We start from the raw sequence: 25,618 nt of genomic DNA, 5'->3' as shown, positions 1-25,618 counted from the left end.
ACATTTTATCACAAAATATAACTTCATGATTCATGCGATATTCATTAATAAATTAATGAAATATCAAACATTTTTAGAACTAAACGTTTTTGACATGAAGAAGTCTTATAAACGGGATGTTAGTTTGAAAAGTTGAGCGTCACGAAAATAAGGGGGGAGGTTAGGCTTTGAATTCAAATAACTTCTTGGACAGCACATACGAAGAAAGTGTTTAATGTCTCGCAGCAAACACGAAGATTCAATATATCTAGTAGTGAGTTTGACCTTGACAAAACGTTACCGAATGACACAATAGATTCACAAACAAAATATCAAAATTACCTTTCCATACAGCAAAAATTAGTACAGCTACAGATCTCAGCCTGCTATCACATTACGTGAAACGTCGTTTGACTTGTCTCAGCAAATTTTAGAAGTGTGTGAAGAAGAAGCAAATAATGATCATCGGGGATTCTTTCCTCCATGATTTTTTTCATCAACTCAAAAGAATAATTATTTGCTGTTTGAAAGGGGTGAACTTATTTTACATGTATTTTCAATTATATTTTCCTGCATCTCTTGTTTATTGTTCACAGTTTATTTATGTTAAAAGTGTGTTTGTACGGAGGGATTGGATTTTCGCTGTTGGTTTTGTTTGATGGACTTATGTGATGCATTGGCAAAAACGTAGGGAAACAAGCATGTTTGTTTAAGGCTCAGGCCTAAGTGCTTTCAGAAACGTTTTTCTATTCAGCCATTCTCTGTGGTGTTTCCTCCTGATGAAGAACCCAGAGATGTCTTTGTTTCTTCAAATCATTTTCCCACATTCTTTCGACTGAATATTTTAAATTACTTTCGTATTTCGTTTTTGCACTAAGCTATTTGCTTTCAAATTTCATCTTTGTTGCTTTTTTAGCACACTGTATATTCAAGCTGCCTTAGGCGCTAATATTGGTATGTCATTATGTATTTTTTGTATGTTTTTGTTTAAAAAAAATTATTTAATCTGATTTAAAATATTTGTGCTCATTTTATATATATATATATATCTGATAAGAATCTGATATTTATCAGATTCTTTGAAAAAAACCACTTATACCATGTTGTACCATTTAGAGATATACCATCAAAATGTACCCTAAGAACACAAAATGTGGTAAGAATGAAAAATTTTGACTAATAATATATCAATATGATATTTTTCAAGGGGAAAAAATTATATTTATTCCACTTTTTTGTGATTTTTGGGGAAAACCAAGGTTTAAACCAAACAACCTTGGGTCTATCATAGTTTTTTTCACGTAATTTAAGATATAATAATAAAAGAACTCAATTTTTCAGTTATTTTTTTTTCTAAATTTATGCTTTTTATGTAACGAAATTCAAAATGCAATTAAACCACTGAATTATTGTAATATTTTCTAAAAGGACTATGAGAGTGTAGAATGCACATCTATACACAATGTTTTGACCTGGCCTTTTGAATATCGTATAGACAGGGTTCCATCGTTATTATGAGTTTTTGTTGAACAAAAATGAAGGTGGCCTTAGGTTGCATACGGTACTGTATAACGTCTCTCATGAAAAGAATTGCAACACATACTAATATAAAACATAAAAAAATAATATTTTACGTTCTATTTCAATCTCAGCAATACATTCAGCAACATCTCAAAAATAATGAGCATATGTTTTTGAATAAATTGAAGGTACTAACTGCTATAAACTGTGCCATATATAGGTCTGCGTATTTCCTCGTCATAGTGAGAGTGTTATTCGGAGGCAAGTGGTTCAACAGTTCTTTCATAACTTTGAGGTAGTGGACAATGGTTGACGATGGCATAGAAATAGGAGATATGTCAACAACAACAAGCTTGTCTACAACCTGAGGCTAACAAAATGTTTATAATCAAACTAAAAACAATGTAGATATTATTAAATGCAAATTCATTTTTCTTTGAAGACATGGGTGATTAAACATGAAATAAGAGAAAGTTTCATTTATATACAAATAAATTATAATTGATAGAATAATCTTAGCACAACATAATTTAGTTATTCTAATGAATAATTAATTATAGTAAATTATAACTTCTGTGCTCAGATGGCAAAATGTTGTAAGACACTATTCCCAAAAAAATGGGTTGTTCGCATTCCGGAGTCTATTTCGTTAGAATTTTAGAAGGTGACAAAATTTTGTCTTTCTTTTTCAGTTTATAAGGAAACAACGGAGGTAAATCAAAAAGCCACAGTATCACATGTTGGCAAAATATTATTTACAAATTGGAAATCGTGAAGTTTTAAAAAAGTGACATGTGATATTCTGCCGTTTGAGCACAGATTTATTCAGCCTAATAATACAGGGATGTCTCGATTCGTCTTTTCCCGTTTCATGCTTTCAGCAAAATAGTGCCTTAATCCTCAAGTGGTAACACCAGTTCCATTTTATCCGCTCTTTTCCTCTCTTTTGACACCTTATAATGGTGTCTTATCTTAATATTTTAACGGGGCCGAGAGGTGGTGACTCCACTTCGGATAACATCTGAGGTAACCATTGTGTTCATTGTACCTAATGTAGTTGAGGCTCATTGGCTACCAAACCAAAATTCTTTCCGGGGAATTTTCGGCTTCTCACAGCCGGTTCGCGCAAAGCGACGACATGCTATGCACATGAACGGAGCATTTTTCCATCCCGATTGGTTCGATGGCCACCGATTGCCGGAATCGGAAACACTAAGTGCAACAATTCGTTTCCATACCCCAAAATAAGTGGAACAATGAGGAGATCGTTCTCAAGGGGGGAACCCCCCCCCCACATTGTCCCAAGAAGCAAAAATGTTTCTAATGATGGTAAGCCAAAGAAAAGCATAGAATTACCATCAGTTCCCCGACATTTTTGCGAAAACAAGCTTTGGAAGTCAAAAAGCAAAAATATGAGAAAATACAAAAATTTTTAAATTTCTGTATTTTTTTTATTTGTCGGGGAAACTGACGGTAATTGTATACCTTTCTTTGGCTTACCATCAAAGAATTTTTGCTTCTTGGGACAATATGGGGGTCCCCGCCCCCCTTGAGAACGACCTCCTTGTTGTGCATTTCCTTTTTATACAGCTGCCTTGGAGAAAACGAACACACACACTCTCTCCACCAGATTACTTCACAATACAACAGTATAAAGTTGATTGCTGTAACGATTTCAAGTCTCAGTTACATATAATACACATTTAGGATAATGTTTTTATTCATAAAATCATTTTTCCACTTTAACCCTGGTTTTTACCAGTTTTTGGCGGCAAATGCCCAACCCTGGTGCCAACTATAGTTGCTTCAATCAGATAACGTAATCTGAAAGACGCTATCCACGTGAACAAAATAGCGAAAAGAAGAAACCATGATGGCCTGGAAACAATATATTGATCGTCCATTTAAAGCAAATAGTTTCTCTAAATATGGGCAAAAATGAAGATTTTTCATTAGAAACAGATCATTAGAAAAAAAGATGAAGAAAAAGCTATACCTTGTTTAATGCTAGAAGCATTGCAGTGCGGCCTCCCATGCTATGCCCCAGGAGAGTGAAATTTTGAAATCCTTTACTTTTAGCAAAAAATCTAACATCATCTGCCATCACATAGTAGTCAAAGTTTTCACAATGAGAACTCTCCCCATGGTTTCTTGCATCAAGAGTATATACCTTCAAAATATCGAAATAATACTATTCAACTCAGGATTCAAAATGTATCAGATTTTACCTAATGTAATGTTTCTCCAACATTAATTTTTTTACCCATAGCAACTTTTTGAACTTAAGCACGGTGCACACCGAAAAGAGACAAGAGACATGAACGTGAGATTGACACAGATTGGTTAAAAACCTGAAATCAATAGCGGTTTAATGTTTTTAACCAATCCGTGTTGATGTCGCGGTGGGTATCGCTTCGTATTTAGTGTGTTAAGTAAAAATAGTCACAACCAGTAGTATATTTACAGGGGGGGGGGGGGTAAGCGGGCTATAGCCCAGGGTGGAAAATTCGGAGGGGCGGCAAATTTTGGAGTATAAAAGGAGGGGAGAGAAATTTTTTTTTTTTAAATTCACGTTTCCTAAACGTGTGGAAGTGCCATGCGCCATTTCTATCGTAAATAATATACAATTATTAAACCATATTGTTTATTTATTTTTTTGTGTTTTTTCCACACAGACTGGCGTTGAAGTAACAAAATATATGATTGTCTAGCCTTCCTATTTACAGTGTTATTCAGCGCACTTCCCAGCTGACCACAAAGAAAATTTCAATAGCTCAATTTCGGCTCTCTGAAAGTAAAAACAGAACATTCTACATCGCAGGTTTTCTCAATATGAGAGGAAAAAATATCCTCTAATTTTAATGACGCCTGCCATATGAGAAAGAATCTTCTGCAGAAAAAACGCTTTTATTGGAGCCGGTCGGGGCTTTAGTGAGAGTCTTTGGGCTATGGTTGACCATCTGGGGGATAAAAACGGTGTTAAGTGGACATAAACGAATGGATGAATTCGATTACAATACGATTTTTTTAAACTTGTTTGGGAACCGAAATGGGATGAAGCTAGTCAATCCAGAAAAACATCAGTTTGCAATCACTAATTGGAATATAAAGAAATCTTGGTACAGAATGGTAGGTGGGTTTACGCGATTTGGTCCTATGGACAGCTCTCCTCATGTGACGTTTTCCTAAAAAAAGACCAAATGTGGAGCTTGGCAGAACCCACATTTTTATGAATTGTATACAGTATTACAAAACTACATTCGGTTATAAATGCATGATTACCAACAAAACGGAAAAAAAAGCTCCTCTTCATTTTACACTTTCTGACGAAAACAAAGTGAATATCAAATGTAGCAACTCATTTCTGATAAGTTCACACATTTTCTATTTTGTGAGAGTTTTCTTTAATAATAATTTATGAACAACCGCCACGATTCAATCTTAGGTAATTTGGAATCCTCTGTAATACTTGTATTCGATAAGGCCTAAGACTCGTATTATTTTATACGATACATCGATAAATTGAAAAAAGTTTGAGATAGTGCCCATTTAAGAAGTTGCAGTAAACTCAAATATTTACATGTTATAATATTTACATTACATATTAAATAGTGTCAATTTTTTTTTTATTTGCAAAATCAAACACAAAATACATATAAAAGACAGAACAAAACCACATAGAAAGAACAACACATGAACACAATAAATAGTCATATTGGGCCCCAAGGCACATAACGTCCTTCCAGGCACCCCTATGGATTAAATTATTATATTTTGCCGCCATTTTTTCTAAGTACCGTACGTTAATAAATGTTATGTAATAATATATTTATATTTCAAAAATTTATGCACTCTAAAAATTTGAATTATGAGATCTGAAATTGTTGAATTACGATATTTCTTGTATAAATAATGAGTCTATGGAATGAATTTTCTTTTCCGTTTCACAATACCTTCATATACACTCATATCCATAAATTCAGGATAATTCAGAATCACACGGAAATCGAAATCTAAAGTAAAAATTTCACCTGTAGAATTATCACACACATCTGCAAGAATACAAATACAACACCACAACAGGCAAAATGCCCAGCGAGGTGGCTGCGAAAATGATGCCCATAAGAAATATGGATGTCATATATTTCAAAAATAAAGCAACCCAATTAAAAATGCAATTAGAAACATTATAAACAATATATACACATGACAAAATATTATACAATGCCCATAAAGAATACTTATGGTTGTCTTATTCTAAGTACGAATAGCTTCTCGATTTACCCCAACATGTTTATCATACTTCTTTTAAAACGTGTCAATTGTGTTACAATTTATTACCTCCGGGGGTAAGCTATTCCATTTATTGACAACCCTATTAGAGAAAAATTCCCCCTGCGACACCATAATCTTGCATTGTCCCTTACCAAGGTGTCCCCTTGTAAAAGCAGTCGATTGGCGGTGTACTAAAAGTTCATGGTCCATTCTATCCATCGCATTGAAAATTTTGAACACTTCGATCATATCTCCTCGACATCTGCGTTCATCCAATGTAAACATATTCAAAAAATGAAGTCTCTCTTCATAACTCAAGCCCCGTGTTCCAATAAGGACACGTGTAGCTCTTCTCTGCACCCCTTCAACCAAGTCTATATCCCTCTGTAGGTATGGACGAACTAAACCTCGAAAAAGCGGAAGAATGAGGAGAACGCGAAGAGACCTTTTTGAAAATGAGACCAAGCATTCTATTCGGTTTTTTGACCACCGCTGAACAATGTTCAGAAAACCTAAGCCGCTCGTCAATGAGAATTCCCAAAACGGTGACCCTAGCTGCATCCGGGATAGTGACACCATTCAACTCGTAAGAGAACCGTGGGTTGCTCGAACCAAAATGAGCGACCATGCACTTATCAACGCTAAACGTCATGCTCCATTCATTTGCCCATGCTGCAATCCTGTTGGAGCAAGTTGGTCTGAACCAACTCCGTATCGCTATGATTCCCGAGTACCCCCATTAGCTTCACATCATCTGCGAATTTGCTAGTTATCCCATCGATAGATACCCTGATCGAGTTTATCGATAAAAAGTGAAAAAAGTATGGGGGCCAAGGACACTTCCTTGAGGAACTCCACTTGTGACGCCTATCCAACCAGAGAATTCTTCGTTCACCATAACTCGTTGCGACCTATCTCTTAACCACGATTCTATCCAATTCAGCAAGTTGCCCCCAATTCCAATCTCGTGTAAACACTTCAAGAGTTTACCATGTTGGACCCGATCGAATGCCTTCTGAAAATCAAGGTAAACAACATCTACATTTTTGTTCTTACCCAAAGCCTTAGTCACGTGATCATAGAAGCAAAGGAGGTTAGTTACACATGACTTCCCCTTCCTGAACCCATGCATTATCCGACAATACATTATTCTCGTCTATACACTTCACAAACTGCCTTTTGATAATAATTTCCAAAATTTTCGAGAGGGAGCTCGTCAAACTCATTGGACGATAATTGGACACAGCTTCTCTACTACCCTTCTTAAATATCGGAACAACATTTGCAAGTTTCCAATCCCTTGGGACAATACCCTCAGCAACACTACTCCTGTATATCTGTGCGACTGGGGTGCTTTGCTCGCACATACATTTCTTAGAAGATTTAGGACCTCCACATCTTCCACTTGAATATCGTTGAGGATTTTATTTCCCCATGCAACACCCGTATATTGAATATCATTATCTCTGTTGAAAACCGACGCGAAAAAGTCATTGAAAGCACCACACATGTCAACATTGCTCTCTAACCTAGACCCTCCTATCGAGAGGGGACCAACTGTCCCCTTACATCCATTATTGACGTATCGAAAAAATGATTTCGGATGAGAGCCAATGTTATCTGCCAACCTAGATTCAACTTCCTTTTTACTATCCCTTATCGCTTTCTTTAACACTCATCTTTTATCAGTAAACAATGATTGGTTACCTCGTTTACTTTTATACTCCCTGAATGCTCTTTTCTTTTCAAGATAGAGGTTACGCACGCTATCCGTGAACCATAGAGGTTGCGATGTACAAACACGCCTTTTTCGAACAAAGGGTATGGCGTCGTGCAAAACAGAGGACAGTTTCGTACTAAATTCCTCCCATTGACTTACCACCCCTACTGATTCCAACCGGTCTTTGAAAACGTCCGCTAACCTTCCTCTCAGAACATCAAAGTTAGTTCTTCGAAAACAAGGAACCAGTCTTTTGTTATCAACCTTACCTGAGGAAAAGTTACAGTGAAATCTGACGATACGATGATCACTGGAAGAATACTCTTTCCCTGCCGAAACATGTTCAACAAGATCCTCAGAACTAGTGAGAACTAAATCCAAGATAGCAGTACCCGTAGTGGCTTCTGATACAAAAAATTTTCGAGCACCAACTTAAGAAACTCTCTTTCATACTGATCCCTAGATGAAAGGTTCTCCCATTGAATACCTGGGTAATTGAAATCCCCTAGTATGAGAACCCTCTTACGCTTACACATGTAGGAAATTCCATCATGCAATTTGGCGATGTAGTTTTGATCCCTATTCGGTGGATTGTAACAAACCCCAACAATAAGTTTATGACGTCTTTTGTTCTCAAGCTCAACCCATATAGTTTCAATATCACTTCTCTGCACGTTACACTCTCTAGCCTTCAAACATGATTTCACGTATATCAACACTCCACCCCCTTTCCTATCCGATCTATTTCTCAAAAAAGCATCGTATCCTGAGATGTGTAAGAAAGATTCATCCCCATCCTTTGCCCAAGATTCAGTAATGGCTATAAGATCCAGGCCCTCCACAACCATCATAGTTTCTAAAAAATCTTTCTTATTACCCAAGCTACTGGCATTAATTTAGCACACATTTTAATTTACCCGGTGATTTATTGTCACCAGTCATATTTGCAAAATGCTATGCAAATTTCAGAAAGCCACCAGATGATGCCGATAGTACGTCACAATGACGAGAGTGTAAGAGGGGGCCGCTGTGGTGGTCGAGTGGTTATAGTGACGGACTCGTGATGCGAGGATCCGGGTTCGAACCCCACAGTGGTGGTCGGCTGAAGTTGGTTTTCTGTGGTTCCCAACTTCAAGGCGCAAATGCGAGCCGATCTCCCCGTTAAAAAGTCTCGCCACAGAGAGCAACAGTCCTACAACGATAAATCATTCAATCATAACACTTCACTCATAGTTAGAAAAACTAGTGGCAGATGGCAGCACTACACATAACAAGCATTACAGAGAAACAACAAAACTTCACGTCAAGTTTCACTACAAGTACACGCACATTCCCGCATGTACCGATTCGTTGGAGGTTCCGCGGGGGGGGGGGTGTGGGCGGGGTGCATGTGTGGTGTAGTAGTAGTAGTAGGTAAGGCCTCCAAAAATGGCTCGGGGATCCATGATGTTCTTAAGTCAGCCACCTCGTTGGGCAATTTGCCTGTTGTGGCGTTGTATTTGTATTTGTATAAGGAATGGTGGCAAAGAAGTAAAATTGTTCACAAGAGTTCTGTAAGGCGCTCAGTGCCATAAGTGAATAGTTATGACACAGAGGACGCATGTGGATGATTTTTTACGTGGTAAAATTATCGGCCGCCTGGAATGTGGGCGTACTCAGATGGAACTTGGAATTGCCCAAAGTGTCATCTCTAGGCTTTGGCAACGATTCCAAGATAACGGAAATGTCAGTAGACGTTACAGTACAGGTCTCCCCCGAGTTACAACGCCGAATGAAGACCTGTATTCGGCAGTAACTGCCAAAAGAAGCAGACGGAGCACAGCATCCGACCTGTCTCGTCAGTTATCTGCAGCCACGGGTACCACAGTTTCAAGGCAAACCGTGTACAGACGTTTGGGAGATATTGGTCTTTATGCTCGCAGGCCTGTCAGATGTGTTCCGCTCACGGCAAATCACTGTCGGTAGCGATTAGCCTGGAGTAGAGAACATGCAATGTGGACATCGTCACAGTGGGCTTGTGTGATGTTTTCCGACGAGTCCAGGTTTAGCTTGCAGTCTGATTCACGTCGGACTTTCATATGGAGAACGCCAGGTACCCGTTACCACCAAGACAACATCATTGAACGACACCGTTACGGTGGTGCAGCATTGCTCGTTTGGGGTGGAATTATACTGGGTTCCAGAACAGATCTGCATGTTCAAACCGGAACCATGAAAGCCCAAATTTATCGGGACATCATTCTGGAACAACATGTACGTTTGTTTAGGGGTGCCATGGGCGCAGAATTTGTGTTTATGGATGACAACGCCCGTCCTCACATCGTAAACGAATGCCTTCAATCTGAGGATATAACCCGTATGGAATGGCCAGCATTCTCACCTGACTTGAATCCGATAGAGCATGTGTGGCCGACGAGTTGCAGCCCGTCAACCACCTCGTACATGTGTACCGGAACTTCAGAGAGCATTGCTTGCTGAGTGGAGTGATTTCATCTGTATTTCATCGCATGGGAGACATACAATGTATTAACCATCATACCAACCATGTAATAGTAAGTTTTTGTAAAGGAGATATTTTTTACAATTGCTCCAGGGAGCAAAAATCGTAGTTTTTATGACTGGTATCATACATACACCATCGTTTTTGTTCTTTATCTTTTGTTTAATAAATGGACTTTATGAATAAGTAAGGTTTGTTTTGTTTCTGAACCTTTATTTGCCGGATCTGGCATTATCCTCAATTTATGGACATGAGTGTATATACATACATGCACACATGACTACGTACATGCTCATAGAGATACATATATATAAATATATACATACATATACCCCCCTTTTTTTTTGTACCATGACATCGTAAAAAATGTTTATTTCAGCTGTGATTAAATTATTCCAATATTTCCCATTAATGTCATTATTTATATTGCATTTTATGAAAACAATCTTAAAATATATTTTCGTAATTTTGTACGCTTTTTGCATACATGAAAGCATCATATTTATTGTTACGATTATGAGCTGTCGACTGAAATGAATTCATTATTTTTGGAGCAGTAAACGAGAAACATTTTTGAAAAAGGAGTTTATTTGTTTTTGGGACTTCAAATTCATGTCTGATTCTTGCCGAAGTTCTGTTTGTTTTCCGCTTTAACCAGTTATTGTTTTTGAACACAAAATTTATAAGTCTGTAAATGTATAGCTGTCTAATGTCCAATGTATGGCAATTGATATTGTTATCGTAAGTGTTACATGTTTGTATTATTAGTGTTCTTGCTTTGTTGTATATGTTATTTAATTTCGTAATATTGGTTAAGTAAGCCCCACCCCAGGCACATAATCCATAGGTTATAATTGAATAAATCCGTGCATAAAAAATGTCCTTTAAAAAAATTTCCATCTGTTAAATATTTTAATTTATAAAGTAAAACTATATAAAATCGGATTTTATTAGTTAATTTATCACATTGCAAGTTCCATTTTAAATCATCCTGTATAGTAACTCCTAAGTATTTATATTGGTGCACTCTTTCTATTTCATGACAATTGCAGCTCAGTTGTGTTTGTTGTTGGCAAGTGTGTATTTTAATGGAGATCTCGAAATTAGAGTTTATGTTTCTTGTTTTAATGCATTGATACTGGGTTTTGTGTACGTTTAATCCGAGTTTGTTTTCGGTCATCCACTGATTAATGTATCTGAGGTAGCTTTCTGTTTTTTCTATAAGGTTCTCAAAGTTATCATCTTCCACGTAAAGAGCTGTATCAGCAGCGAATGATACAAGTTATACATTTAGATTCAGCAAACAGAATTCATTAATATAAATCAAGAATAATGTAGGGCCCAAAACTGATCTCTGAGGGACACCCTTTTGAACCTGTAGGTATTCGCTTATTTTCTTATTGATGACGACTGCCTGTTGCCTTCTACAATAAGTTTTGAACCAGAATACTTCCTCGAACACCAGCTTTATGCAACTTTTGTGTTAGTATATTTAGATTAACATTATCAAACGCTTGTTTTAAATCCAGGTAGATTATCATAGAATATTTATTATTATTGTATCCTGTATTCATGTATTGACAAAGTTTGATTATTCTCATTTCTGTATTTTTATTCTGTTGAAATCCATACTGATTTGGTGCAAAAAAAGTATTATGATTTAGAAAATTTACAACTTGTTTGTTACAAGATATACAGAAGACTGGATGTTGTGAAGATATTTATTATTTGTGATGTTAATTTTTTTTTTTTTAAGGAAGGAAAAAAACTCATCTCTGCCTCTACCGGGAGTCGAACCCGGGTCCCTCGATTGCCGGACGAGTGCTCTGGTCTCTAAGCTACAGAGGAGATAGAAATTTTCCTTCGCTAGAACGTATATATGCCGGACGGAACCGTGCGACATGTCATATAACTTGTTTGTTCATATGTTTCTCTATTACTTTTGAAAAAATCGGGAGAACTGAAATTGGTCTGTAATTATTCATATTATTAGGATCTCCTTTTTTGTAAATTGGGTATACAAGGGAATATTTCATTTCGTCATAGAAGTAACTTTCTTTGATTGGCGAGTCAATTAGGTGTTTTAGTACTTCAATGTGATAGAATGAAATTATTTTTAGCATTTTCGGTGTTAAGCCATCGTAACCAATTACTTTAAAATCATCTAAATCATTTATTAATTTTTTTAAAGTAGGTATATCAATATCTATAATTGCTATTGAGTTTACAATATTATATCTACTTTTATGTTGACGTGGGTATCCTATAGTATTGGCATTCAAGTTTCTATTAATGAATTCCTTATTAAAGTCATTTGCTACATTTTTAGGATCATAATGGATTGGGAGTATCTGTTTTCTGTTATTTTTATTGAGTATAAAAGTATTTATGCAATTCCATTGTTTTCGTTTGTCTCTATTGCAATAGAGACAATCAATAAATTTGTTTTTTAGATATTCTTGTTTAGCTTTTTTTATTTGAAATTTTAACATTTTATCATAGTTCTTATATTCATTTTTATATGCAAGTATATTGGGATATTTCCTATATTTTTTATATAACTTTTCTTTAGTATTTATCTTCAGTATGAGATCTTTAGTAATCCACTCATTTTTTCTATTATATTCACATTGTTGTGTTTTGGTCCAGAGGTTAGAATTAAGTGAAATAATATCTGAAAATTGTTTATATTTTTGTTTGGTTCCTTTTTCTGAGAAAACATTTCCAAAGGATACATTTGAGATGAATCTTTCAAATTTGGTATAATCTATTTTTGTTTTGGAGTATTCTTTATTATTTTTAATACTCTTTTGATCTTGAAAATCAAGGTAACAAAGTATTGGATAGTGATCAGTAACGTGCGTTTTAAGTACAGAGAATTGCTGTAAAGTATTTTTATTTGATCTATAAAAAACATGATCAATGCAAGTTCCTCCTTCATGTAGTTCTCTGGTTACTGACTCCTGTAAAGCAATGAAGCCATTTACAGCCATTATGTCAAGATAATTTGATACCTCATTATTATTCTCTAATATATTAATGTTTAAATCCCCAGTGATTAACATGCTTTTTTTTGTTTTTGAGATAAAGGCCTTCAACTCCTTATTGAACTGTGAAATAGTATATGAGTGAGATCTGTATAATAATATATCGATATCACAATCTGGCAGGTTAATGCATAAGCTTTCAGCAGTTATGAAATTGCAAGGCTTTTAATTGATTTATTTATTAATATACATAACGACCCCCCCCCCCCTGATTTGTTATATGTTCTACAGTTAAAATATGTTTGATAATCGTTCAAACGATCATAATTAACAATGTCATAATTGAATAATTCCTCTTCTCCTTTAACCATATTTCTGTTAGGCATATAATATCTATATGTTGAGGTTATCTCAATATTGACGAAAATGGACATAGTGCTTTTTACATATACGCAGTATTTTGACTGCTATGTTATATTAATCCCCTTATTTCATGGAACGAGCATCGCGTTGTCTACGTTTTGAAAAACGCGATTTTAGAGACTGGTGGTGCTTACACTGAGAGATGTGACGCGTATGTTTTCTCATTTTCGTTTCAAAAAACCCATTTTCCAAGAGATGCCTATTGAATTACATGATATTCAACTCTCAATTGAACGAGTAGCATTTTTAAAATTGGCAAACATTTGACAAGCATTACTGAGCATTTAGCAAGTATTTCCGAAATTAAAAATAAGCAATAGGACCCATTTCCCGCCATGGGTATGTCTCTCGGGGGAACATCAGTATTTTACAAGATGCTTACGTAATCCATAGGTTTGGAAAACTATGTTATAGAGAGAGCAAGGATGTTTAAATTGGAGCAACAAAATTAAGGTTACAAGAAAAAAAAATGAATTAAAGCAACAATATTTGGGATTGGTAAAACAAATTTATCAAAAAAAAAGCTGCCATATTTTTTAGACAAATTTTTTCACAGCCGTCTATTTAAGATACACCACGTCCTGAAGCGGGGCCCTTCCATAGTGAATTTATAGCCAGATAAAACAAAAAGTGATGGTAATTGTTCTGGGCTCCGTCAGCCCCACCCTTGTGGGGACCATGTTAAGATGACACTTTTCGCTCGCGTAAAACTGCGAAGGGTATAAAAAAATCAAACGTTTTTGGATTGAAAACCTTCGTTCAAATGAAAAATTAAATTTTGTAGTGCTGCAAAGCATGAAAAACACACATGGTTAGCCCGCGAGTTTTTCCCCAATATACTACTGTACTTTGCAGTAGACAACGTACTTTCTAACAGAGATCTCTATTTACGAGATAGCTCGACTACGGAACATGGGAGGAAGGGAAGTGGTGATGAAGTACGGAGGAATAAAACATGTTCTTCGGAAAAAGAATCGTTTTGCTGCATGCAGGAACAAAATTTTCCGGTGTCCTTCCCCGAAATTCCGGTCACATTGAGACAAAATTGGCTACATGGTGCAGAAAAATACGAAAATACACTATTGGAGCAGGATGGCGCAAGATGCTAATTTTGAAGCAGTGCGGTGCAATTGGCGCAGAGTTCCCACTCCTGCTATATATTGACATCCCCACCACCATAGGCGAAAACTTGTATCCGGCCCATGGGCCCGAGCCCCCCCCCCCCCCAACATTTTTGAAGAGCCGGCTCGGCCCCCCCAAAAATTCGAGTGCATATGTTTTGCACACTTGGCTCAGAAAAAACTTTTTGACAAAAAATTTCTCTAAATAGTAGAAATCATCTGCTCGAAATTTTATTTTTTTTATTTTTCTTTAGAATCTCAATGCACTTGTTCTGTGACAATAGTAGTCTTATCTCGCAATCACCCCGGCATCCATCCATCCTTAATCGCATCTTCCCAGAGTGATGCATGAAGGCACCTCCTGGAGATAACTTGGGGGGACTCTTGCTTGTACCGTCGGTAAACTCAACAGCATCTCTTCTTTTGTTGAGTGTGACCTTGGAGATGGGGACATGAGACAACAGAAAAAAAGAAAAAAAGTGGGTGGTGGTAAAGTGAACAACTATTAAGCTTATTAACAAGATCGAAGGCCTGAAACATTTTTCGAGCCTTCACAACAAAGACACCGACATTAAGAAATTAACAATGGGTGGGGAGAGAGCGCTGAAAGTTGCTGGCCGCAGTGCCGTCTTAAGGCATGGGCCCACCTAGGCACGGCCCGGGGACCTCAAGCGAAGAAGGGCCTCACAAAAATGAGATCTGGTTGAAATTTTCGAGAATTTGTTTGGTAGGGCCTCAGAAAAATCAATTGGCCCGGGAACCCATGATACTCTTAAGACGGCCCTGGCTGGCCGTCCCGTATATACGAGGCTGAAGTGCATACGCAGGAAACAGAGGACGCACTGCATGCATTGTTTTTCTAAAAATTATTGGGGAGAGGCTCAGCCAACACCCACTGAAAATTCTCTAGTAGGTGTTGGCTCAGCCCCTTTACAAAATTTATTGGGGTTGGGGAAAGGGGCTCAAATAACCTCCGCTCCTAGATTCCGGTGCCTTTGATGAGGAATCAAATAAATAATAGTAAAATAAAATTAACATTAAAAAAAAGAAAAGAAATGAATGGAAAATTTCAAAGCCCCTGAGCCGGGTACCATTGCATTCTAATACTAGGAATATGAAATTTCCTCCTTAAAAATCAGGGATTCCCAAACTATTTACATTAGCATTGCTCTTATATATATAATATATATATATATATATATATAAATTTTAAATATTTCAAGTAATGTTGAAAGGAGGTTAAAGGATGAAATTTGTGACCCCCCCCCCCGATCCGGCACCCTGGACATTTGACCCCCCCCCCCAGTTGCAGCCCTGTTACCAGTACCCCAACACTGAGATAGCCAGGGCCGGAACTAGGGAAGAAGGCAGTTTTCACAGGCGGAAATCTTGAGGGGCTGCTAATTCTGGGGGGGGGGGGAAATACCGTTTCGATCATACGTATTCTTCCCTCCACGACAAGAATGATCCTGTCTCTATTGAACTGAACTTTTGGACTGAGATCTTTCGCGATGATCCCGACTTTTCACAGGGAAGTGCTTGGAACCTGTCATAGGCGTAAATTTGTATTGGGCCAATGGGATCGAGAGCCCCCCTATTAATTTTGAAGAGCTGGCTGGCTCAACCCCCCCCCCCCCCCAAAAAAAAATCGCATGGATACGTTTTCCACACCTAGACTCGAATAATCACGTCACGTCAGTACAGTGAGTTTCGGCCTTTATACGAAGCTGTGACATGTAAAAATAAAAGTGGCGATTTTTCCGCAAAAACTTTTTTTCCCGGCCATTTTTCAGGATGCGACTTATTTATCAGAAATTACTGTCATTTTTTCTATGTTCTATTGTAAATTAAATCGGGGAATTTCTAAAAAGTATTTAGTATTTACTTATGTTATTCAAAATTGTGTTTATTTCAAAATGAAGAATTATTCTCAAGGTTTTAATAAGGTTCCCCCTTTCACGGTCACTTCTTATTTACGGACGAATTTCTTTTTGTCCTGCGGATGACCGCAAAGAGGGGGGAGGGGTTTACATACCCTGTTTGCGTTCGCAGTACTCAGAAATTTTAAATATCTTGCGGCATCTCAGTCGATCTCGAGGAGTCATTTTGATGCTTTCCCCCCCACCCCCCGACAATAAAATGATCTTCACTCCTAGTTATAGCCCGTCCGTGGCATCTAGTGGTGTGTTTACCGGAGGGGGGAAGGGCACTCAGCGGGCTATAAGCAGGGCCATGGACTCCCACATACTGGAGAAAGGATTCTAGCCTGGAATCTCTGGCGAGCCCCTGAAGCCAAACTTTTCACAGGTAATGTATTCATAGCATGAAAAACTAAAAATGATGGTAATTGTCTTAGGCTCGTAACTAGGCTACGGCAATCGGGATAATGCTCCGGGAACCTGAGCCAAATGGGTGGCCCCGCCCCTCAAAAAAAACCCCATATTTTGCACATTTCTTGAAATCTTTGACAGTTTCTTATTCTGCAAAATGAGAAGAGAAGGGGGGGATGAACCCCCCCCTCCTTTTTTGAGTATAACCCTTTCGAGAGAGCCCCCCCCCATAAATAACTGCACCGTGGCCCCAGGGCCTAAATTTTTTGGAGAAAGACGACGGGAAGAGAAAAGAAAAAAAATCAGTTTCCGAAATTCTTCCAAACATTTGAAAATGTTTTTATTCCATGTATTTGAGGGTTTTTTTTCCATGTTAAAGGCGGCCGCACCTTCTGCAGCAGACAAAGAGCATTTCAATAGCGTTCAGTTTCGGCTGCTACAATGTAGATTTTCTGAATACAAGCACTATTTCCTAATTAGAAGGACAGGGATATAGCGTGTCGCCTACGGCCGAACACATACTGGGGATGTGAGCGGAGAGGTACGAAATAGCGGCGAAAACAATGTACTGTTTTGTTCTGCGCCTCACATACTCGGGCAGCGAGACGAGGAGGAGAAAGAGGCAGCTCAAGAGGTACGCGATTCTTTCAAGCTGGTTTGTTTTCATCGCGAGGTAAAATCAGACGCTATTTGGGGATTGGTCAGTTTTCTCCCCTTTTTTTTCTCCTCACTCTCTTGGAAAAAAAAAAGAAGAGAACTTCTGAGGGGGGGGGGTCATCATCATCATCATCACCCATTTGGTTTGGAGGGGGTGTTTCGGATGTTTTTCCACTTTTGGCGCTCTCTCTTCTTTTCGATTCCCATTTTTTTGCGCTTAACCCAGTCTATCCTAATTTAAAAGTTTGACGATTGTTATGGTAGCATTTTACGGATTAATTACCCCGTCATTTTTTTAGACGTGAATATTTTTCAAAATCTTACTGGGACTACGAGATAGATATTTCGCAAATTTCCGCCCATCCCATTGCGCTTTTTGCATGGAAAACTACACTATGTGCAAGAGAACTTCCTTCTGACGAACGAACAGTTCCGCAACTAGGAAGGGGGCAGGGGGGGGGGGGGTATGGTTTCCCGGGCGTAGTATCAGAAGGGGCGCAAATTCCCTCCCTTAAATTTCATCTTTTCAATTGTCCCTGAATAGTTTTTAATAACAAACGTACTGCCATGGGACATAGGCACCAGAACATGGCAGGGAAGGGGGGGCTATTTCAACCCCCCCAACATAGGCGTAAACTTCTATAGGGCCCATGGGCCCGAGCCCCCCCCAACATTTTTGAAGACGCGGCTCAGCCCTCCCAAAAATTCGTATGAATATGGCTTATTCATTTTGCAATGATGAAAATTTTTTTTTTAACCAAAAGTTGTCCTAATTATGAATTAGTTAATGGAAACAATCTGCTCAAAATTTTAGTTCTTTTAAAAAATCTGGATGGTCTTCGGCTTTCTTGTTCCATGACAATACGTTTATCTCATTTCTTCCCTGCCGTTCAATCCCCAATTGCACCCTCCATCGGTTCCAATCCTTACTGCCAGAAGGCACGGCTGAGAGGAAGATTCTTTGAGGTGTTGAGGAGGCTCTTTCTTCTTTGCCTGTGGCAAAAACTGAGTGTCTCTTCTTTTGTTCACTGCGACCGGAGGACGGCCATGGCGCCGACAAGAAAATAAGCCCAAAGATACATGGTGGGGGGAGGTTGAAAATTGGGAAGCAATGATATTGAAACCGAAATAAATTACACTCTATAAAGAATAGGTGCCAGAACCTAGAGGCTGAGGCCATTTGAGCCCCCCCCCCCGTCCGCAATACATTTTGTAAGGGGACTGAGCCTCCCCAGTAATTACTGAAAAAAACCATTGTGCAATGCATTCTCCCTCTCCTTCGTACACGCTTGAGTCCCGTATATGCGGGAGGACCAATAACTTTTAGGCCCCCCCCCAATGTTTTTTTGAAAAATATTGGGGAAAAAAGCACATTCTGAATGCCCAATCATAACAGATCTTGAGGACCGATGCCGAAACATTTTTCAAGCACCTTTACAACAAAATTTGACTGGGGGTGGGGGTAGAACATAGAATCAAATAAACAACAAGTGAATTATAATATTGATTTTAAAAAAGGAAATGAAAACTAAATGATAATTTTTCAAAGGTCCAAGACCAACCCCTCAACCGGGCTTTATTGGCCCATTCGTTAAGTCACCACTACATTTTAACAATGAATACAAAATATTATCTTTATAACTAAGGGATTCCTGCACTATTTACGTTCGCAGCACTCATGGAAATTTTAAATGTTGCCCAACACCTCAGCCAACGTCTTCCTAAAGAGTGTAGTCAACACCATAACCCTTGTTTTGTGGAACAGATTTGCACCCTCCACTAATATAATTTGACTGGCTCTTCGTTTTCGTAAGAATGCTCATTTAGGAAAGAAAATTAGAATTTTTTTTTTGAATTTTTGAGTTGGAAAACTGAACATCCTAATCTAAATTGTGCATGTGTATCAATAAAAATTGTACAAACTGTATAATTTTTATTGATGAGGTGACTGAAAAGGCAGTGACAGCAACGCCAATGAGGTATGTGATATCCCCGCCCCCTCAACGTTTTCTCCCCATCTGGTTGGGAATTTCGAAGATGAGAAACGAAACTAAAACTAATTCAATAAAAAGTTATCAATTAGGTCATTGCAAAGATGGCCTACTGCACATTATCGGTGGGGGGGGGGGGGAAAGGGAGATAGCCTACAAGTTGGCTACAAGACTCATTCATTCATAAAAAACATATCGCTCACAAATTGAAAAGAATTTCTTCAATTTAAAAAGTAAAAATTAATCTTCAATTACCTAAGGAAGCGGGTTGGCCACCCCTTTATAAATAGTGAAATGCATGCACAATATCGGTATGTAAGCGCCGCAAAATGTATCTATTTAAAATTCAATAAATCATAAATAGTCAGTCCTCGGCATAACGTCACTCGGGGACCAAATAAAAATAACCGGAAGCTGCGATAACTTGATAACGAGTAATCCCATTTCACTAATTTTGTTGGAAAGGACTATAAAAGAGATGTTATAGGCATCCCCTATCCTGCATCAGGGCCTCAGTCTGGGGCCTTTGGTGGATATAGTGAATTTTTCGTGTGAAAAACAAAAAATGATGGGGGGGGGGAATCGTCCCCCCGCACTGGAGCCCTGTTAGTCCAATACATTCTAAAGCAGCTTGCTCTAGAAGGTGTTGGTTAGTCCCACCGTTGAGCGGGGGGGGGGGCATGTTTATAGTGCAATGTATGTCTGATGATGTTAATAGTTGTGACTTTACAACGAGATCTTTGGACGAGAGATCTTTTCAAGCCTCTCTCTCGGTCATCCGTTTATAAGATTTCAAATTGAAAATTAATTCAACAAAGAAAAAATTATACATTGATAGGTTTCCTTTCCATGTTTAGCGAGAAAATTCTTTTTCTATGAACACAGGACCATAGCGTGCCTTTTCGGGGCCCCCAGGGTACACTTTTTCTGGGGGCCCTTGGAAAGGATTATTATTATGCAAAATAAATGTACATTATTTTGTGGCGCCCAATTAGGCATATGGCCCTGGTGCAATGCCCCGGTTGCCCCAGCCTAGTTAGGGGGCCCTGTATGACCATATAGTAGTTATTCCCATGGCCCCCACAAGGGGTGGGCTGACAGGGCTCCAGCCCTGGGGCCCGGGAGAATTTTAATCATTTTTTTTTCACGCTATAAATTCATCATAAAGGGGGCCCCGTGAAAGTCTGGTCGGGGGGCCCGTAAAAGATCCCAGCCTAGGGGCCCTGCTTCACGATGTGGGGGCCATGGTTATTCCAGACAACCAGCTTTCGCGGGTAGATAGGACAAGGCAAATCGCTTTGGGACAAGATCAAAGAAAAGCATTGGGTCGCAATCAGGATTAACCATTGAGGACAACAAAGCACGTACTTCTGACACGGGCATCAGAAAAGAGCAATCACTAATTTATTTTTTCTTAGCTGAGGATTGTTTACTGTCTCTGTAGATCGGCTGGCGACAGAAGTAGAAAATGCCATCAGTGAATCCTCTTGAATGCACTTCTGTACTGTGCCTGTGACAGATACCCATTATGAGTTTAAAAAAAAGAAGAAAACTGTTCAACAGAATACACCCCAACCCCCCCTTACTTGTTAACTTGGGAACTGGTTGACGGGTCTATATCGCTTCCTGTACGATCTCCTTCCTCATTGTTTGTACACCCCTCTGGAGGTAGCAATGTATTATATGATAGCAATAATGAGATGGATGTTGTAGTTTTCTTGTCAGCGGCGCTTTGACTATTTTTGTTCCACTGTAGAAATTTAGTAGCCTTTCTATAATACAACTGCCCTGAAGCGAGGCGGAGCATACACAAACACACACATATATATAGGTGAATTCCGAACAAAGACGCACACGAATGGGCAGCCAGATGTATTGGAAATTTTTCTCTGAGGAAGCGTGAGGACTTTCCCGAAATTTTCAGTCATGGATACCGCCATCTAACTGAATCATGTGTTTATAGGTGTTTAAGTAACACATATCTCTGTGTCCCTCCTTCAGGAAGCTAGCACAGTGTTACATTTTTATGTTGTCCAGATGTACTAACCATGAGAAAAAAACGAAGATAAGACATCCGAAATGTTCACAAAAGATGAATTCGGCTGGTCAATCACCAAATCAAATCACCATTTGACCAGCCGAACTATAGTAGTTACAAAAGGTAATTGCCAACAAATGGTTGCGCACGAAGACGTGAGAAATTTTTCTGTACAGAGTTGACAATACCGAAAACAGGATTGTCATATTAACTATAGCATATAAGAAGAGGAAGTTGTTTTTGAATCCAAGTGTCATCGTTGAGTGTTTATGTTACAAATTTTCAAGTCAACGCTGATCGATCGTTGCATCCTTACTCATCCTTCATGATGAAGGAATCATCATCAAAGCCCAATTTGTAGCAGAGCAACAATAATCTTGGTAAGTACAACCTCATTAGCAGTTTCTCTAATTTTTTGGGAATTTTGCGATTGCATAAAATGTTTATACAGATATTCTTGAGGCCAAAAGGTTTTACGACAAACATTGTTTGGAACAAGATTGTTAAAGAAATCTAAAGTACAGTAGAACCTCGATTATCCGAGTATCCGGAGTTCAGAAATTACAAAACTACGAAAGGTGAAAGAAAACCGACCATTGATGAGACAACACAAGAGATTTTGGTAATAATATTCGGTGATAGTGATTAGAAGAATGGGAACAGAGATTGTTATTGAAGTTATGATCAGAGTATCCTATAATGGGCAATATCGCCCCTTGGGGGCATGAAAGGTCCGGGGGGGGATGAGAAAAAAACAAATTCTGAAGAGCAGGACGATGAAACAAAAAGTTTGGAAAACTGCGAGTTGGATTATTCAAATTTGTTTTGCTTAAACAGTGGTCTCTAATAACAAGGAACAAGTCGAAAATAATTTGTGTAAAAAAAACATCTTATGACACCCAAATTTTTTGGTTTTTCTGCAAGTCAGGACCTTTGACTTGAAGTGCCCCTAGAAAAAAGTGGACAATTATAACCCTGCATAAACAGGGTCAAAGATGTTTAGTTTATTAGCGAATAGAGTAAATACTGTGCTGTTTAAATTAAATGGGCCACTTCATGCAGAAATTAGGACCGGTTCAGAAACTATATAATTGTATAACTAGGTTCTTGTGTGTATTTTTTGCGTAAATTTAAGTGTGAGTATTTGACATGAACAACATGAGGATACAATAAATATTTATTTTAAATCAACGGAATGTATAAATATGCGTTTCATTCGAACTGTTTGCTATTGCTGCTATGTTTGGTTATTCCTGGTGATTTAAACCGTGGTTTTCGATAGGCCGTGGTCAGCATTACATGATTGAAAATTTTTATATCGTTAGATTATTAAGTTATTTTTGTTAAAATTAATTTTTAGGATAAAATATGAATGGCATATCTATCACGTGGGTGTTTATGGTCAAAACTGATACCAATTGATTTATTGAAAATGATTGCAAATAAGATAATGCTTGACCAAAAATAATTACCGGTCCTGCAGGTCCTTCAACGTTGAAATGTTTTACATACATCAGTAGTATATGAGCAAAAAAACACTAAAATTTCGGTTAATAAGCACTCGCTCAGACGTATATTATATGTAAACAAAGATTTTCCCCCCTTCTGATTTATGAATTAAAAAAAAGTATTTATACTTTTACTGATATCAGTATGACTTCAGTATTATACTAATACTGAAGTGTGTGTTTGTTAAGAAAAATAAGCGAGCTGCTATGCCAATGGGTTTTTAAACGTTTGCTATCTGCGGCGCACCTTAATATTAATAGCAACTGATCACCTATGTTGGCCAAATAAAATCGAAACCAATGTTTTTATACCCTCTATGGTTCTCCTCCATAAAACGTATTGAAAATTATTTTTTTTCCAGAAACCTATGTAAATTGGCACTGTTAGCATATTTTTAACTGAAACAATACATCATCACAGCAATTTAATTAATTATACTGGATTTAACTAGCTAAAATAATTAATTAAGGATAAAATATAGTCTGCCTTAATTTTAATGTTATCTATAAACAGATAGAATTTTGCTCAGCAAAGTTGAATAGTTTCGTCCTTGAATTTCATTTCCATTTCCCTCAATTTGGTGCTATAATATAAATCTCTGAGCACGTAAAATTGGGACAGCTCTCAAATATGACACCAACAAGGAATCAGCTTTTTCTAGATAGATAAAAATTATTGTACTTATATAGCTGTACCTTGTACTGAAATGACACTAAAGGATGTACTTTCTGAAATACCAAAAAACCTGTTTGTGTTTTTTGACCATTTACCATGTCTATTCAAAAATCAACGGGACTATATAGGGTTAATGCGCAAAAAAGTTGCTCTTCCTTCACATTTTTTTAATTGATGCAATAAAATTATTGCATCATTGATTTCATAATGAGATTATCACCATATCAGATATTATCTACACCCAACTTTTGTCATTAATTACGCAATAATAATTCTCTCATTATTAATACGCGAAAGAGCTCAGTATGGTGTTTGTTGCATTTTTCCTCTCTTTAAACACTGTACTCACTCAGACATTTTAATATTTTTGTTTTGTTTGTTTATATTGAATTTTTTGCAAATCAAGTACGGTACTCCTGTACTATATTGAAATGCACATTATTGAACACAAATGAAATGAAATTAAGTATTTCTGCTCGAAGAAATGCCGACCAACAAAAAACCAAAATATCAAATCGTAATATTTTCAGTGATTTTGTCTTCTTCACCCCCCCCCTCCACCTCTAAAGAGAAAAAGAAATGAACATGAAGTAAAATCATTTGTCAAACATTTTATAGGATGGCGGCTCTGGCTGCATAAGCCTATATGACCATGCTTTTTGAATTTTTCATCGAGTATAAATTTCAATACTGTTTTAAAACATTGAATGATTCCTGTTTTGACGTCATTTGAATATAGCCGATCTTGACAAATCAAAAACTATGTAGGAAACAGCCATATTCCTGAGGAGCCAAGCATGGTTTTTGCTGAAGAAGTTTTTTAGATTTTTTCAAGACTTACGGAGACCCCCCCCCCCCTCCCTCTCCCATGTCGAAGGCCAAACTGTTTTCGTCATTCTATGATTCCATTCTAGCAATCACATGCAGAGAATGTTTGGTGCCGATACCGATTTTCTAGTCGCCATGGTGACCTGGAGCCCGAGATTTGTCAAGCCCTGGTATATAGGGACAGGGTTCGTACCGTCCTTGAAAATCCTTAGAGAAAAAGTTCATTTTCAAGTCTTTAAAACAATTCCTTGAAAAAAATTATAATCATTTTCAAGGTGTTTGAATTTTTTTTCGTGAATTTCTTCCATCAATTTTTGTCTTACCCCCCCCCCCCTCCTCCGCAATCCCCGCTAAACTACTTTCTGCTGAGATGGAAACGAACTGAACAACAACGATCATATGAGTTACGTCAGTGTTTCTCAAAGTGTGCGTAGTGGCTTCTAGCGGTGTAGCTAACCTTTGTCAGGGGCGGCGCGACAAGCTGGAATATTGATTTGTATGCTTATTTATTCTTTGAAAAGTGGTTCTTTTATAAGTAAAAATATCTACCAAGCTATTCCGTGGAGTCGCGGATGAACCATGAATTGGGCAAAAAGCCGCTGCTGACAAAAGTCAGAACCTTTGAGTTACGGGACAATGTTCAAAACAGAATACATGGTCACGCATATCTGAGGTATTTCTGAGCTTTAAAAGGTGTTAAAAGGAGCAGAAAAATACTGCACTTGAGATATTGCTCTGAAATTATTTCAAACTATTAAATTAATGAATGTCAGTTGCAAACAGGACCGCAAGTAGATGCTTGGTCGGCCAGGGTGAGCACGCATTTTGACGCCCCTTTGTAATGTTGAAGGAGAGGTTAAATGGTGAAATTGGCACCCTCTCTGGTCCAGCGCATGGTGCACCAGAACCTTTGAACAGACTTTCCTGTAGGAACCGAGTATAACATATGTACTGAAAAAGTTCTTGGGGCCAGGCTGGTCGTTGATCGCCTGCGGATGTGACCACGGAATGGAGGTGGCTTCAACAATATCTGTTGCAAGTTCCGAAATGAACTGACTGCTAAC

The 25,618-nt window shown here is 37.9% G+C and overlaps 1 protein-coding gene across 4 annotated transcripts in view; it reads right to left on the bottom strand.

The window, feature by feature from the left end:
- Positions 1 to 25,618, bottom strand: part of LOC149080449 (sn-1-specific diacylglycerol lipase ABHD11-like) — a 151,528-nt gene that overhangs the window by 22,341 nt on the left and 103,569 nt on the right. For 3 of the 4 annotated variants that reach the window (XM_089239561.1, XM_089239563.1, XM_089239560.1), the window contains 2 exons: positions 3,497 to 3,670; positions 1,697 to 1,870 (listed from right to left, as the gene is read on the bottom strand). In XM_089239561.1, coding sequence (XP_089095687.1) covers positions 1,697 to 1,870; positions 3,497 to 3,670 — 348 coding nt within the window. The remainder of the gene's footprint in view (positions 1 to 1,696; positions 1,871 to 3,496; positions 3,671 to 25,618) is intronic. The other variant, XM_089239564.1, reaches the window with a different exon arrangement.

Source organism: Pholcus phalangioides, unplaced genomic scaffold (genome assembly GCF_987345545.1).
Source record: "Pholcus phalangioides strain wild (caught in Gottingen) unplaced genomic scaffold, Ppha-v1.0 ptg000011l_1, whole genome shotgun sequence".
Lineage (NCBI taxonomy): Eukaryota > Metazoa > Arthropoda > Arachnida > Araneae > Pholcidae > Pholcus > Pholcus phalangioides.
Note: the sequence above shows the minus strand (reverse complement) of the source record. Positions and strands in the feature narration are given on the sequence as shown.